Source organism: Suricata suricatta, chromosome 10 (genome assembly GCF_006229205.1).
Source record: "Suricata suricatta isolate VVHF042 chromosome 10, meerkat_22Aug2017_6uvM2_HiC, whole genome shotgun sequence".
Lineage (NCBI taxonomy): Eukaryota > Metazoa > Chordata > Mammalia > Carnivora > Herpestidae > Suricata > Suricata suricatta.
Genome location: NC_043709.1, coordinates 71,512,568 through 71,530,015, shown reverse-complemented (window position 1 = coordinate 71,530,015; position 17,448 = coordinate 71,512,568). Strand labels below are relative to the sequence as shown.

The window sequence follows — 17,448 nt, the reverse complement described above, 5'->3', positions numbered from 1 at the left end:
TGGCTCCTGAAACTCTCTATCTGGAGGAAGCTAGCTTCCATGCCAGGAGGACATTTCAGCATCTTGTAAAGAAAACTCCATGAAGAGATGAGGGCCCCTACTGATAACCAGCATCGATCCCCGGCCATTCCAGTATGCCATCTAGAAAGCAGGTCCTCCAGGCCAGCCTTCAGATGACTGTAGCCTTGGTCAACATCTTGATCAAAAACTCTCCAGCTGTGCCACTCAGAATCTCTTAATCCACAGAACATGGGAGAGGCAATGTTTACTGTTGTTTTAAGCCATTGGGTTTCGGGTAATTTTTTATGTAGCTGTAGATATTACTATAGCCATGGAGTAATGTCTTCGATGTGCTAAAAGAAAAGTAACTATCCACCAAAAAGTGTATATCCAGACAAATTATCATTCATAATGAGGAAAATTAAAGTTATATTTGGACAAACAATAACAGAGTTTATCCTCCAAGAAAGTGTTATATATAAAGGGTTGTCTAATGGGTAAAATTCAGGAAGAAGGAAAATAATCCCAGAATAAAGTTCTGGGATTTCAGAAAGCGTAGTGAGGAAGCCAGTAAGCATGTGGATAAATCTAAGCAAACTGAGCTAACAAACCAGATTTCAGGATATGCTGTTGTCTGGATGTGAGGGCTGATGAGAATAATAACTGCCTTCTGATCAAGCAGGTAGTTGCTTTTACTTCAGATTTCTGTTAAAATAACAAATTAAACGTATATCTGTATATACATATGTACATGCATATGTGTGTGCGTATTTTATATGGCCAAATATAGAGAATGCATGGAAATGATAGGAGAGTGGTTACCTAGGAGGTTGGAGACCGAAAGGGAGGAGAATGTGATTGAAGAGGGTGGGGACCCACAAGGAGCTACATCTTTATAAGTAATATTTCATTTCTTAAGCCAAGTAGTGAGAACATAGGTGGCCATTTCTTATTTTTTATAACTTTCCCTAAATGTTAAATATTTGTTAATTAATAAGAGAGAGTCACAGAGTCACCTAATACCCTCCACTTCCTCACCACCAACCTCAGCAAAGACTCATGAAAGATCTTTGTGTAACCTCTGGGCAGAATTCCCAAACATGTTTGTACATTAGATTTACCACTATGATTAAAGACACGCAATTCTAAGTCCTCTCTTAGAGAAGTTTTTGAATTAACAGTGCTGGGATGAGTCTAGCAAAGTTGGATTAAAGATTGGCCTGATGAACCATGGTGCATCAGCACTGGGCACACACGCAAAAAATAACTCCTACAGATATGCTTAAACAATTTTTAACAAAGATGCTAAAGTTGTTCAATGGAGAAAAGATAGTCTTTCCAGTAAATGATGCTGGAACCGTGGCATTCATAGACCAAAAAGAAAAAAAAAAAAACAGGAACCTTGACCTAATCCTCAAACCTTCTACAAAATTTACTCCCAAGTAAATCATAGTCCTAAATGTAGAATGTAAAACTATGGAACTTTTAGGAAAATTCATGAAGGTTCAGCTACTAAGAGTAGGGTGAGCGTTCTTAGACTTGACATCAAAAGCATAATGCATAAGATGAAAAGTGATAAAGTGGACTTCATCAAAATGAAAAACTTTTGCTTTGTGAAAGTGTCTGTGACAATGAAAAGACAAGCTACCAACTGCGAAGAAATATTTGCAAACTACATGCCCAACAAAAGATTTGTTATAGAATATGTAAAGAATTCTTAAGACCCTAAAACAATCCAATGTGACAAATGGCGAAAGACGAGCAGACATTTCAAGGAAGATGATCTACAAATTGGAAATAAACATATAATTTTTAAAGTTTATTTATTTTGAGAGAGAGAGTGAATGCGTAAGCAGGGGAAGGGCAGAGAGAGAGGGAGAGGATCCCATGGGTCTTGAAATCACAAACTGTGAGATCCTGACCTGAGCTGAAACCAAGAGTCAGGCGCTTAACCAACTGAGCCACCCAGGTACCCCAGGTGGGGTGGCTCAGTTGGTTATATGTTTTATAAACATATAAAAGATGTTTAACATTGTTAACCATTAGGGGAAAGTACATTTAAAACCACAATGGTTAATCACAATATACCTGTCAGAATGCCTAAAACTTTAAAAAAATTGTGATGTAGAGACCATGAGTTACTCACACATTGCTGATGAACATGTAAAATGGGACAGCCACTCTGGACATGAGTAAGGTGGTTTCTAGCCATGTGCTTACCGTAGAACCCAGCAGTTGCACTCCTGGGCATTTGTCTCAAAGACATAAGAAATTATGTTCACATAAATATAGATACACAAACGTTCATAACAACTTCGTTCACAGTAATCAAAAGCTGGAAAAAAAAACACCACATGTAGTTCAGTAGGGGAATGGTTCAATTGTGGTACATGGGTACCATGGAATACTCAAAAATAAAAGGGAAATGATCTATTGATAGACACAACCTGGATGTATCTTGAGGGATTTATGCTGAGTGAAAAAAAAAAGCTAATCTCAAATGTTACATACTGTGTGATTCCATTTACATAGCATTCTTTTTTTTTAATTTTTTAAAATGTTTTATTAATTTTTGATACAGGAGAGACAGAGCATGAGAGGGAGAGGGTCAGAGAGAGAAGGAGACACAGAACTGGAAGCAGGCTCCAGGCTCTGAGCTAGCTGCCAGCACAGAGCCCGACGCGGGGCTCGAACCCACGAATGTGAGATCTGACCTGAGCCGAAGTCGGAGGCTTAACCGACTGAGCCACCCAGGCGCCCCTACATAGCATTCTTAAAATGACAAAATAATAGAGATAGAGAGTAGATTAACGGTTGGCATGGGTTAGAGAGGGCCAAGAGAGGGAAGTAGATGAAGCCATGAAAGGGTGCCACATAGGATTTTTTTTGTATGAAATTGTTCTGTAACTGTGATGGTATATGCACTGGATAGAATGGAAAGTTGCCTAGAACTACACAAACATCCAGACACACAAATGAGGGCATGTAAAGGTTGATGGATTATAGCAAAGTAAATTTTCCGGTTATGCTATTATACTTTAGTGATCCAGCAAGGGATGAGCATAGGAGATACAGGATCTCCCGGCATTATTCTTCACAAATACATGTGAATGTACAATTTATCTCAAAACAGGAAGTTTAAAAAAATCACTGAACATATGGTACACTGAAAGTATACAGAAAATAAGTGCCTATGGGCTCTTTTCTTTCGAGGATAGTAAATTTGGAAGAAGCGGAGTATGGTACACCCAGAGGTAATGTTTGAACAAACAATGGCCACAAACTACCTTCTAAGGAAGTGGGTCCAGTTAGCCCTCAGACCTAGAAAAAATGAGTGGGGCTTGCAGATTTGGGACCAGAGCTGAATCCTGAGAAGCAAAAGAGGACAGTATGTGTTTTCTGCTTTCTTCCTCCAAACCCCTCTTCATTCTTTTTATCCCATATGCATTTCCATCTTTCCCTGAAATAAATATTAAATATATTTTATTATTATTATGGGGGACATCAAATTAACATAGCAAACCAAAGTGACCAAATGTTCAATCCTGGCTTGGGCTGGCTAAACTCTATTTTTAATAAGGCTCCAAGATGGTTGTAGTACCATGGTCTCCAACTGGCATTTGGAAATCACTGTTCTAGGGAATACATGGAAAACAATTTGCACGTATTCCTGTTTTGTTTATCAGCTGTATTTGGGGGATAAATTATTTTAGAAATGTATTTCATGAAATAGCAAGGTCCTCTTTTTCTCCAGTGTGTCCTATGCAAACCAAATAGAAGTCAATCAGAAGACAATTGAAAAATGATACTAATCTTTTGCCAGAAGGCCAAGAGTGGCATGGGAACGGAGGAGAACAGCATAGGTGGGGAAAGAACTAAGTCCATGAGTTTTTATCTCACCTTCATCATTATTTTAACACAACTAGACTTAAACCCCAAGTCCCACTAAGTAAGATAGTTTAGCTTCAAAACCTCTATAGTTTATCACAGAACCACTCAATCTATGTCTCAGCAGTAAAGAAAAAACAAAAACCAAATATGATGAACATTCCCCAACTAGAGCACTATATAAAAATTAAGGTAACCTTTCAAATAATTATACTACTATCCTTGGTATTATGATATTTAAATTTGTTTATAAAAGATTTTAGTGAAAGCTTTTTTTTTTCCTACCAAGAGAGCATATATAAACTCAGTTTAAAATAATATTGTATAGTGAAGGAGGTAACTTCAGAATTAACCTTTTAAAACAGATGCATGCATAGTATAGCCAAAGGGATTTAGAACTCAAATATAAGTTAATATTAAAAAAACGTTATAGTTTAAAGCTATTCTTAGTTACAAAAAAAAAGAACCAGTTATGAAACTTCAAATACTTTTAGACCTCTTAAGTCTGAACTGAGGGAATTGATACAAATGTCCTTGTTATAATAAATGTTTTACTTCTTAGGTACCATAAAAATGTATTTCAGGTTGCTTCATCAAGCAAGCTTTGACACATATGAAAAGCCCTGGGTGATGTCCTTTAATGAAAGACATTTCTGGAGAGCCTAAGCTCTTCAGCTAAAAGAGTGCCCTTTAGAGGGAAAGGTTTTTCAGGATTTATTTAGCAGCACTTGTGGGAATATTTATGCAGCTTGCCAAACCTCAGTTCTCTTTCATGAGTCCACTTTTGGGCAACATTCAAATATGGACCATAAAATTAGATCACAATAGCAACAAATTAGGCTTTGACATCCATGTTTTACCACTCTTCATGGGATTTCTGTTGTATTATAAATATTCTTGGCATTGCTACCAACTATTAGGAAGACCTTCCTGACACCCAGCTGACATACTGTTTTCCAGTGAAATTACCAAAACAGAAAATGCATCCAAGACTACACTTTTCAGATGCCACCACTTTTTTTTTTTACAGCTTAAATCCCATATTAAACAAAATTTTTTTGTGTAAGTCTGAGATTTAAACACAAAAGACAAAAGACTTTCACTATCTGAAACTTTGGTTTGGTCTAATTCTCAAACCCTGACATATGCTACATGAAATTTGGAAGTCTTTGAAAAAAAAGAGTAGCTGAAATTAATTTTTATTTAAATGAGTATTATATGTGTGTGTGAAGCTTTCCACTTTATTCCTAAAGCCAGAGTACAGTTGCAGAATGAAAGTGGATATGTTATATGCCATCTTTATTTGATGTAATTCGTTGAAGTTTTTATTACTGGGCCTGATGACATGGTTACCAGATTCCTTCTTAAGGAGATCATTTTTGCTGATGTCTAACTCACTTTTAAATCCTGCATTGAATAATTTAAGATAATGGAGCCAAATAAATAACCTGATGGAAATGGTCAATATACATTTTATCTGAATAATATTGCTATATTTTATTTTTAATGTTTTATTTTTGAGAGAGAGAGATCACAAGCAGGGGAGAGGCAAAGAGAGAGAGAGACACAGAATCTGGAGTAGGCTCCAGTCTCTAGGCTGTCAACACAGAGCCTGATGGGAGGCTTACACTCATGAACTGTGAGATCATGGCCTGAGCCAAAGTCAGATGCTTAACTGACTGAGCCACTCAGGCGCCCCAATATTGCTATATTTTAAATCAATGGTTGGCTAGTGGTATTTTCTACAGGAAATGCTCAGCTGTTTTATATTAGCAGAGTTCATATCCAGAGCATATGTCTCTTTGCTGTCCAGGCAAAATTGGTTTTAATGCATTTACTCAGATATTGTTGTTTTAGGTTAATTAGTTTTCTTTCTTTAAAAAAGTATGGGATAACTAAACATTTTCTTTAAGATAAAAAGCTTTATTGGTCCTATTATTGTCAAATCATGCATTAATTACATCCTGTTTCCTCTTCAGAGTAACTACATGAAACCTCTGCATTTATGTTCAAATTTGAAAACACAATTTTAAATTTAATACTAATCCTAGAAGTCATTTAGGTAATTCCTATCCCTTCATTTTGTAAACTTGGACTTGGAGAGAGATTTGCCCTGTATTACCCACCTACTTAGTGATACTCAGTCCAGTTTTGTCATTGCATTAGAGTTTCTTCCAAAGAAAATGAATCAATAAAATCTATGGTTAATTTCTAAAACTTCTGTAGCTAATACTTTAACTCTAAAGCTTTCTAAATTAATCTGGTGTAGTATCAGAAAGATGACCAAGTCTGTTCTAGAATTGCTGCTACTAAGTAGTAAAAGAGATTAAAGTTTCTGCTCTTTTCTCTTTCCCTTCCTATTGTCTGGCACATGCTAATAAATAGGAGTTAAGGTTTTAAAACCTTGTGGAAAAAGATAAAAACCAAAGACAGTCATTAAAGAGAGATTAAATTATTAATTCCTATATTTTTAGAATTCTATTTGTATGGTTAACCCAGCGACCTTGACTGTTAATACAAGCAAAATGAAAGTAAGTCTGCCGTCATGCTAAGATTTATGGAACTTCTGGTGTTAAATCACAATTTTGAGTTTTTTGTGGTATCTGGTATAAATATTCCCATTGTGTTTAGGAAATCCTATATTCAAATTATTATTAAATATGAGATTGTAGATCTTTATTCAAAATTATTAAGACATGAAATGTCTAAATGAATTTCAAAGGACTTTGAAATTAATCAATTTAGTCTCTATAAAATTAGGAAGAACAGACAAAAAGTTTCCTGTAGTATATATACCAAGTTAGATAGGCATACCAATACACACACACCTTACCACCCCTGGCCCCATACACACTTATGTGAAGAGATTCTGAAAATAGATACACTTATAAAGGCATAAAGATGTGTGCAGATAATCACAGTCAAACCAAAGAGAAGAGTTGAGGTAGTTTTTCAAGTATTTGGGTCAGAAAAACACACATTTACCTCAGATACTTGGATAATTGCCTCTATTTTCCACTTGTGTTGTCCAAGAAAGTTTGCCACAGAGACAGACTAAAGATTCCATCTCATCAGCCCTCACAGGACTGAGACAGGAAAATGGCCCTTGCTGCCCACACTGGCTGGAACAATGATGGACTGGGCGCCATTCTGAGGCATAATGACACTACTTGGCACTAAACCACAGTGATACATCTATTAGTAGTGAAAGCCTGCCCGGAACTTAAGCGTTCTCCTTTCCATTGAGATCTACAGATTCAAAAGCTCCTAAGGGGCAGTTCTCCATAACTGTTACATGCTAATACTGAAGTAATGAGTGGGAATGTGTATCTGTTTTTAACAAATACAGAATTTAGAAAGTAGCTTTGTTCAAAAGTACACTGGGATAATGCACATGAGCTAAGAGTTAGCATGTTGTAGGACAACCTTGAATCCACTTCATTTTAGAAAAGACAGAATGCACAAACATATGAATTGCAAGTAACCTGTGACATGCCAAGATGAGTGTCCCTGAGTGGTCTAGGATCTGTCACACTTAAGGACACACCTCTGAACTTCAGCTCCCTACTGTCTTACTGGCGGTCAACAACTAGCTTGAGCAGCCCCACATGTTCCTGAGAATTTGTCCAGGAGCAAGGGACCGTTCCTGACAGGGGTGTGTCAGACGCTCTGATGTTGATGTTGTACACAACATGGAGGGCCGCCAGCTGATACGCTCTTGCATGAGCTGGTAGCTAAGGCACCTAATCAAGGAAACGGCCCTCTGTTGTGCAGCAGTTTAGGGAGACTTGCCGTGTGACTGCACAGAGTCCCCTCGTACCAGACTTAAAACCTTAGGTTTCCAAGAAGCAAACTCTGGTGATACAGCAAAATCCACCAAAACTTTATTTAAAGGCCAGGGAGTGAGGAGAGTGGTGTATGCACAGAATATATCCAAAAGTAATACTTTCAGTTCTCACTGAAAAGACGTAGAAATCTCATGTGTTTAAAGTGGCAAGTGAGTTTTGCGCCCTCTTTTACCATTGATCATAAGGACAAAATTTGCAATAAGCAGTCAGCAGAAGCAAGTTTTCTTAGATATTATTTCTCAGACTTAAATAGTTACCACCAGTGGTCTAATAATCAAATTATACTTAGTTATGGGTAGGGGAAAGAGGTGGCTGGTCATTATATAAACTACATGATTTTCTCTAATAATATAGTTAATATATGCATACAATCATGAAAAGATCTATACGGTATGAGGCACCTGGGTGGCTCAGTCAGTTGAGTGCTCAGCTCTTTATCTTGGCTCAGGTCATGATCTCATAGTTCATGAATTTGGGCCCTACATTGGGCTCTGCTCTGCCAGTGCAGAACCTGCTTGGGATTCTCTCCTTCACCTCTCTCTCTGCCCCAACCCCACTCACACACTCCCTTTCTCTCCATTTCAAAATAAACAAATAAACTTATAAAATTTTAAAAAAGATCTATATAGTGCAATTTAAAAGATATGACTTTTAGCATGAGGCAAATATACCTTAGAAAGCCACTTCACCGACTGACTAAGCTATGGTCTTAGGCTAGTCAGTTAATCACTGTAAGCCTCAGAATACATGTTTATGGAAGAGAATAATAATAGTTACAGTTCACACAATGATCATGGTGATATTTTATAAATATCTTCCTTGATTTACTCCCCCTTTGCTATTAATGTATATGTAGACATAAAAAATAAATACCATACACAAGACACAAGCTCCCATGACATCTAGTCCCGAGCACTGATTTGCTTTTTTAGAAGCATTGGTAAATTCACCCTCAGTATTTTTTTCTTAGTTAGAAGCCTTCAAGCACATGTCTTAGTAAGTAGACTTGTACTTCTGGAATGAAATTACAAAGGTTCTAGGAGTTTTTGTTTGTTTGTTTGCTAACATAGGGGAAGGGATTCAGGACAGCTCTTGTTCTCTAGAAAGAACAGTTACTTGTTCTCTAGAAAGTCAGTTACTGGGGGAGGGAGGTTTGATGGGGCCAAAGCTTGTCACTTGAGCCTTCTCTCTTTTGGACTCCCATCTCCAGTGTCTAGGAGAAGATGTTTTCCTTTGCTCATTAGTTCAACTTCCCCATCAAGGACTCATGGCAAATGCCCAAAGTCCATGGCTTCCTGCCCCTAACCGGGCATCCACACTGTCCCTTCAGCCTTGATCTTTCCTCTTGCAGGTAAACACAGAAAAGATGGAGAGAAAAACATGGTGGACCCTTTTCTCCCCGTCTGTGCCAGCCCGCCTCCAACCTGGTGATCGTTGACACCATTTGTGTGAAAGCCTTTTTTCCTTTTTTTTTTTTAACGTATTATACTAGATTTTACTAATTAACTCAATTTTGTAGCTTCTGCAGTTTTTCCTTCCAATCTAGATCTTAGAGGATTTTGCCCGTTTGAAACTTCTAAAATACTTTTGAATAGGAAGATATTTAAAAATATAATTATATGGCTTCACTAATATGAAAAATGGCTAGTGAACTAACCTAGTACATCTTATAATGGCCAAATAAAATTTTTGTGTTTTTATGTTCTGTTTTTCGTTGAAATTACATATCTCAGATATTAGCTCATTATCTGAAAAAAAAACTATGAAGAACTGGTGAATTATAATACAGGAGTATTGCCACTGAATGGACTGTTTGATTTAGCCAAGCAGGTAATGAACAGTGTTGTCAAATTCACTAAGGTGTCATTTTAATTAGGATGTGTGCTAAGGGGCATTACTCCAGTGTCTTTTGTGTCCTGGTGCCATGTGTGTATTCTTTGGCAAGAATGGATGAAAAGCAGCAATAAACAAGTCAAGACTGTCCATGGCCCTGTAGGGTTTTTGGAACAATTCCTGGGATTGGGAAGTGAAAATGGACAGCGTGCAGAGAAAATTGTCGTCTCACTAGCAAGGTTTACATGAAGATACCAAGCCATTAACAGCATGCATGTGTATTTAATTTTATTAACTCCTACCATCAACCTTCTTGGATCTTTAATTTGGGCAGGAAATCTAAGACTGTGACTGCAAGGACTTGAGCAGAAGTAAAGGATTAAAATGAAGTATATATAATTCTTTCTGGAACTGCTTAAATTTCATTATTTGAAAATACTTTCATTTTTTCCCCTTTGGTCAAAAAGACATGCTTAAAATCCTTGTCTCTTTACCAGAAATAGTTTTGCTCTTCAGCAGGTTTATATTTAGGTATAAGGTATTACATAAACTTCTCATTTAGTAACTCAAGCAACCCCATCTGTTGTTGGAAGAACTCTCAGGAAAGTTTTGAGGGATATGGATATGACTCTTAAATATATATATAGTGTTCTTTTTAAAATAATTCACTAGTCATCATAAAGGAATAAAAGTCTCTGGCTCAAGATGTTGTTAATTTCCATCTTTAATTTTTTTTAATTTTCTGGTCTCAATTCTTGTCACAGATGGAGCTGTCTTAGAATTTAGACTAGAGATCCAGGTCAATTGCCATTTTAGTAAGACATTTAAAATTTATTGGAGATTCTCATGTACCTATAAATATCATCATGAAGACATGCACATGAATCATCATTGTGGGCATCTCCCTTCATAGATCATAATTGAAAGTATACCACCCAGACTAGATGGGGATATAGTTTATTTTTATTTTTATATTTTTAATGTTTATTTACTTTTGAGACAAAGAAAGACAGTGAGAGCAGGGGAAGGGCAGGGAGAGAGGGAGACACAGAATATGAAGCAGGCTCCAGCCTCTGAGCTGTCAGCACAGAGCCCGATGTGGGGCTTTAACTCATGGATGGTGAAATCATGACCTGAGCTGAAGTTGGACACTTAACTGACTGAGCCTCCCAGGCATCCCTAGATGGGATATAGCTTTAAAAAGCTATATTTATTTTCAAATAAAAATTTGAAAGGAAATCACATGACAACAAGTGTGCTTTTCCTGCTTCCATAAAAGGGAGAATATTCTTTTTTAAATAAACTACATCGATAATAAGTCGAGGTCATAAAGATTCATTGCTCTCCCGATAGCCTTATTCTCATTACCAATGGATCTAAGTTCACATTTCTCAATGTTAGATATTAAAAATGACCACACTCCTATTAAATGATAGGGATTTTTGATATTCAGCTTCATCTTAGTACAGTATTAAACACTGAGAACACCACATGACATTGAACTGTGTTTCATAACATTATGGTAGAACCATTGTCCTATCTAATTTTGAGACCAGAAATAGGCCTACAATAATTAAAGGACCTTAGCTGACACATTCTGGTAAAAAAAAAAAGTCACCTCTCCTAATATAACTGATATCCTTTCCCGTAATGTGATTTTTAAAGATTATTTTATTTTAAAAGGGAAGATAATTAGATCTGAAAAGATTTTGTTTCCCTCACATTCAAACTTTTCATTGAAGTTTGCTATTTTCGTAAAAATAAACCATGAACCACAGAGTATTTGCATGTGGTGTTTGCTTTAATTACTTATTGGGAATTATAGGTAGAGAATAATGCTAGATGCGTCTCACGCTGGCAGCAGCTCTGGAACCTGAAAGTTTATATTAAATGTGTGTGCCGTGTGGGAGTCCCAAAAGGACCAGAAGTTTTGGGTCCACTTGTTTAGAAAGTAAGTGTTTAAGAAGAAGAAAGTACATTGGTAATCAGTACTGCCTAAGTGTCAGCACAGACTCAAGGGATGCATGGGGTGGAGTCATGGCTGGTGTGCATCCTGTTTAATTCTGGAAGGTGCCAATTTCAAATCTTCTATCCCAATGAGACACATCAGAAAATGTATCTCAATCATTGATAAAGAAATTTGAAAATACTTTTTTCCTGGTGATTTTTCCTCAAATGTCTGAACTCCTTTTCATAGAATGTTACTACATTCCCAAAGAAGAAATGGCCCAATTGATAAATGATTGTGTTCCTGCTCAGTTTTTCCTCTGATTACCTATAAACAAGAATTGAGTGGAAGACACATCTATATTTTGTTAATACATAGGTATTTTTACCTGGAGACACTGGTAAAATTCAGGAAAGATTAACAGATGGCCTTAGGGTGGGGATATATAGAGTATAAATTTATAGTTGGGTGGTGTTTTTATCTTCATTTATGTGAGTTAACAGATCAAGCAAAGAATTTAAAAGTTATGGTCATTGTATAACAGTTTTTGTCATTTTTTTCTAAAATATACACATGTGCCCAAGATATTCATATTGTCCCCAACAAGAAAGGTCTCCAAAGAAAGCTCAATACCATTTTTTGAATTTGACTCTGATAATGCAGTAATTTAAATCATTGTGCTATAGTTATTGAAAAGTTGGTCTCATGGCAAATTGGTTGTGTTTACATCCTAGCTTTGTCATTTGCTAGATGTATGACTATGATCATTTAATCTATCCATGTCTCTTGTTTCCTCACTGGTAAAATAGCAAAAATAATGGCACCTACATCATAAGGTTATTTGTAAGAATTGTCAGATTTAGCAGTGACTTCAGTATAATAAGGACTTAGTAAAATATATTGTTTTTATTAAAATAAAAATATAGGATTTTTATTCACTAACATTTTATGTAATATATATTTTATGTTGTTATAAGTTCATACTTGTTAAAGATATATTATATTATTTTAAAAAATACAGACAAATCCAAGAAAACAATAGGATAGATCTGTTGGTGTTCAGGTAGCTTTTGGGAGGACTTTTGCAGACAGGCATATTTGGGCTACTGGATCTAAATTTCAGATGGGTCTTTTCTCATTTCATGTGGGTTATACCAGGAAGCCCAGTCTCTTGTCCCAATCTGTACTGAGTTACAGACTGTGTGATTGGGCAATAACCCTTCTAGACTTCTGGATCATTTGGTAAATGTAAATATATTCATTTACATGCACTCTAAAATGTATGTGCGCCATAGTACATACTGAAATGAAATTACCTGCAATCAATGATCTCATATCATAGTTAAAATATTGAGGACCTGGAGAGACATAGGGGAAGGGGGTATTGATATGGCAAATGAGACCGCATTGAGCCACAGATAGTAGAGGACCATTCTGGCTATTTCCACAGCCCTTCTTCACTGGTTGAAAAAAAAAAAAACAGCCTCAGTAATTGTGTATTCCTTCTGCCTAACTTTGACGAAGAACCCACAATGTAGAAACATAGCACTTACAAGGACCTTGACAGACTACTTCTTAGCCCCTATAGCTGAGATTTTTATGGAGTGTTCTCAGGCAACAATCTCTGCGAGGGATATTTAAAGGCAGAGGAAAAGAACGTGAGTGAAGAACCAGAATAGTAAGAGAGAGGGTAATGCAAATAGAGAAGGAAGTACATCATGGCAGCCTCTACCTGAAGAAGTGCAGAAAGGTAGCTCCAAGAAAAATAGTGATAGAGCAGAGCACCATGCTTTTGAGTAGGAGGAGATGGAGAGAATCAACACTGATGTTTGCACTTGTAATTTTATCCTAGGAGAATTTTGTCAGACTGTCTTTATAAAAACTAAAAACAAAAAGTGTCCTTTAAATAAATTTTTATCTTCTCCCCCAGATCTGTCTTATTTTTCTTCTTACCCTTCTTTCTCCAGCGTCCTAGATATTTAATGGTAGTGAGAAGAATCAAAAGAAAGTTTTGCTAGAGCTAGTCAGAGAAATATTCCTGTTCCTCCACACAGGCCCCCCGCCCCCCTGCCGTCCCGGATCTGTCATGATTAAAAACAAAAGAATGAGAGTACTTGGATGGTTCAGTTGGTTAAGCATCCAACTCTTGATGTAGGCTCAGGTCATTGGGATTCTCTCTCCCTCTCTCTCTGACCCCTCGCCCACTTACATGCACCTTCTCTCTTCCTCTCAAAATAAATAAATAAACGTTAAAAAAGAAAAAGAAAAGAAAAACAAAAGAAAATGAGACTAAAATAATTTCTCCTATATTGTATATAAGCATTTAAAATGCATGTCAAATTCCAAAGTTCCTTTATATCTGAGCAATGTCTCTCTTTCATTATAATTTAACTTGTCACAAATAACATTCTTAGGAACCATTAGCTATCTGCCTGAGGACCTCTTAAGAAATTGGAAAGAAATATTAGTAGGGTAATAATGAAATAAGCTACATGTTAACAGTCTGTTTGCTTATATTTTTCCTTGGCTTCAGTTCATTGCTTATATATTTCTTGAGAGTGTTTGTACAACAGTAGGAGCTTAAAGAGAGAGAAAGGAAGACGTGGAGAGAGAGAGAGAGAAGAGGCAGAGGAAGAGAGAGAGAAAGGGAGGGAGGGGGGAAGGAGAAACTCTTAGAAACATGTATTGCTTTTCCCCCCATTGATGGAATAACAAGGGTGACCAGTTCCAAATGCCTTCTTGGGTGTGTGCTGAGGAACTAGTTGCTTCATTATTTTATTTTCTACCATAACACTATTTTCTCCATTATGAACATAAAAAAAAGTGAATAAGTAATATCAGCTACACTTCTTTGAAAATCTTCCTTTGGGAAATGGTACAACACTGCCCTGACCTGACCTCCCCAGCTGTGCAAGTCTCTCTTGATTGACCACTCCTCGGTTTATGCTACATCCTGATTTCTTAGTAAAACTAAGGGACTTCACATTGCCTCCAACAAATTTATCAGAACAACTTTATTTTTAAGTGAAAACAAGTGGCAAGTGAGCAAGCTGAGAAACAGATCATTCCCAGTACAATAATTATCCTGCATAGCTCATACACCCGGGAAACTCTTACAAGAATGATAGCAATAATACTATAGCAATAATAATAGTGAGGGCTTTCTATGGACCAAGTCTACCACTATATTCTTATATTCTTTAAATATATTGTTTCAGTCCTAAAAAATAATTTATATTATGATCAATTTTTGTTATTTTTATTTTACAGATGAGAAAATGGAAACTTAATAAATTTTAAAAACTTGCCCATGATAAATCAGGACATAGAACTTATTATATATATATAATATTGCAATATAATATAATATATTAGAGAGTATGGAGAGTTTTTGTGAGCACAGGAGAGGGGCAAAGGGACAGGACGAGAGAGAATCTGGGCAGGCTCCACCTCAGCATGGAGTCTGACTTGATGAAGTGGGCTGGATCTCATCACAACTGTGAGATCATGACCTGAGCTGAAATCAAGAGTCAGACACTTACTCAACTGAGTCACCAGGCAAAGAGCACAGAATTTAAAGTCCAGCCTATTTTAAACTTTACAATCCCTCCCTTTAACTGTATTTTTCTCTCAGGTATTTTCCAGGAGATATTTATAGTCACTTACTAGATAGAAAAGTTCTGCTTCACATTCATAAGTAATATCACCACATCAGGGTTTTGAGAATCTCAACCGACATCTTTTCATTTGTTTTCTCAATTTCACCTCCTTAGAATGATATTCAAGGCAATTGGAAGAATGGAGCTTGTATTGTAGATGACTGCTATGTTTATAGAGCTGTCTGCAGTTCAACTGTGATGTATGCATTTATGTATACACCAAAATATTTGTTAAGAACCCATTAGCAGCCACACATATATCAGCAAAAGAATGGACAAATTTAATTACAGTGTCTTGCTCAACAATGTTGCTCTTCAGTTAATGGATGCCTGAGTGAAATTATTTGGCACATAGAATTCCAACAAATATGTTCCTAATATGCAACTCTGATCTGAACTTTTAAAATATTACTAATTTGCCACTCCAAGAACTTCAGAGAAAAACAGGAGGGAAATAATTTATACTTTAATGGTAAAAGAATGCAGTTTTTTTTAATTTCAGAATATTGCATGTGTTCTATATTACTTATGTGTCTATTTTCATCTATTCTGGATGATGTATATATGTTACTTTTAATTAACATAATGAAGTATAATTACACGATTAGAGATGATCCATTTATAAAAGTTTATTTATATGTTTTATAAACCTCCAAATAATAAAATTTACTACCATCAATAGGATGTGTCTTGTGTTATTTTAGTATTAGCAGTAATGTATTTGTGTGGATCTATCTACATATTTTCCCTGTTGGAACGAACTACAAGGAAATCGTCTATACCTTTGCAAAAACTAAAACCCAACTGGGTGGGGAGGGGAAGCCATGCAGGCTAAGCATCAGATTTGCTAAATAAATAGTAAGGTATTCATATTTAGCTACAAGATAAAAACAAACGTCTTTAGTACTACATTCACAATGAAAAGCCAAAGGTATCATTTTACTGAAGTTGTTATTCTATTTAATATGCCTAATTTAGTTGGAAATGGACTCCTTTCTGGTGCAAAGAAAACAAGTGAGAGTATTTTCTGAAACATCTATACAAGGATATTATACTGAGAACCTTCTGTAGCATTGTAAGCAGGGGCTGCTACTATACCACCCAACGGATGTTTTTCTCATTTTTGAAAACAAATTGTGATACAAAGTATACATATCTTGTCTGCCATTATTGTGGCATTTACTGGCATTGGCAATTATAGTTATTTATTTCTGATCCATTTCATCCTTTTCAAGACCCTCAAGAAAAGAGCTCTTCCAAACCCAAAAGTTATGCATCATGTGTCTGTCTTTTCTACTACCTGGCATAGTGCTCTCGATGAATAATATTGGTGCTGAGTTATGAAGCATCTGTTAAAACCTATGTTTAACATTTTCTTATGTTTTGCATTAATAATCTTTCTGTCCTAAGACTCCAATATATTATTTGGTGTTTCAGAGCATTTCTAGTATATCTCTGAATATGTGCTACATTTTATGGAAATAGATTTATTTCTTTTAATATTATTTATTCCCATTACCATAACTAATATGAAATGTATTATCCAAAATGATACAGACTATTATTCCAAGAATTTTCTACTCCAAGTAAAATAAACTACCTATACCATTTAGGGCGGTAAAAAGATTTTGTTCCATTTGGGGAAGTACTGTGAAACCTTAGACTAACTATTCTCATATCTGGACTGAATTGTGCTACCATATCTGATTTTTGCATTCAGCAAAGATTTTTTAAATTGCTATACTCTGTTAGGTCCTATAATGCCAATTGGATTTTATAACTCAAAGGTTTTCATGTGTATCTGTTTTATGAGCCAAAGATTGTCATATTTATCCTGGATAATAAAGCCATTTTTAAATGATAGCATTTATCTCCTTCTTCAAAAAGACACCATGAATTCATTTAGCAAAGACTGGAAATATTATTATTATTGCCTATTATAGTTTATATATTCCAAAAGGAATGTGGCAGTACTGATAATATGATACAAAGGTTCTTTGATTACATAGAAGACATTTTGGTATTCTAATGTGCACTTATTTCACTAGTTGGGATTCATTAATTCATTACCCAAATTTTCATTCCAGGCCCCCCAGGCCCTCCCGGTGGTCTGCGAATAGAAGACATTAGAGCCACTTCCGTGGCACTTACTTGGAGCCGTGGTTCAGACAATCACAGTCCTATATCTAAGTACACTATTCAGACCAAGACTATTCTTTCAGATGACTGGAAAGATGCGAAGACAGGTGAGTTTTATTTGTCTGATTAATCT

The 17,448-nt window shown here is 36.1% G+C and overlaps 1 protein-coding gene across 3 annotated transcripts in view; it reads left to right on the top strand.

Annotated features, from left to right (window-relative positions):
- The window catches only part of CNTN1 (contactin 1), a 351,259-nt gene that overhangs the window by 257,706 nt on the left and 76,105 nt on the right, over positions 1–17,448 (top strand). For 2 of the 3 annotated variants that reach the window (XM_029953985.1, XM_029953984.1), the window contains exon 17: positions 17,264–17,422. In XM_029953985.1, coding sequence (XP_029809845.1) covers positions 17,264–17,422 — 159 coding nt within the window. Of the gene's footprint in view, positions 1–9,087; positions 10,280–17,263; positions 17,423–17,448 lie in introns of those variants that run through there. The other variant, XM_029953986.1, reaches the window with a different exon arrangement.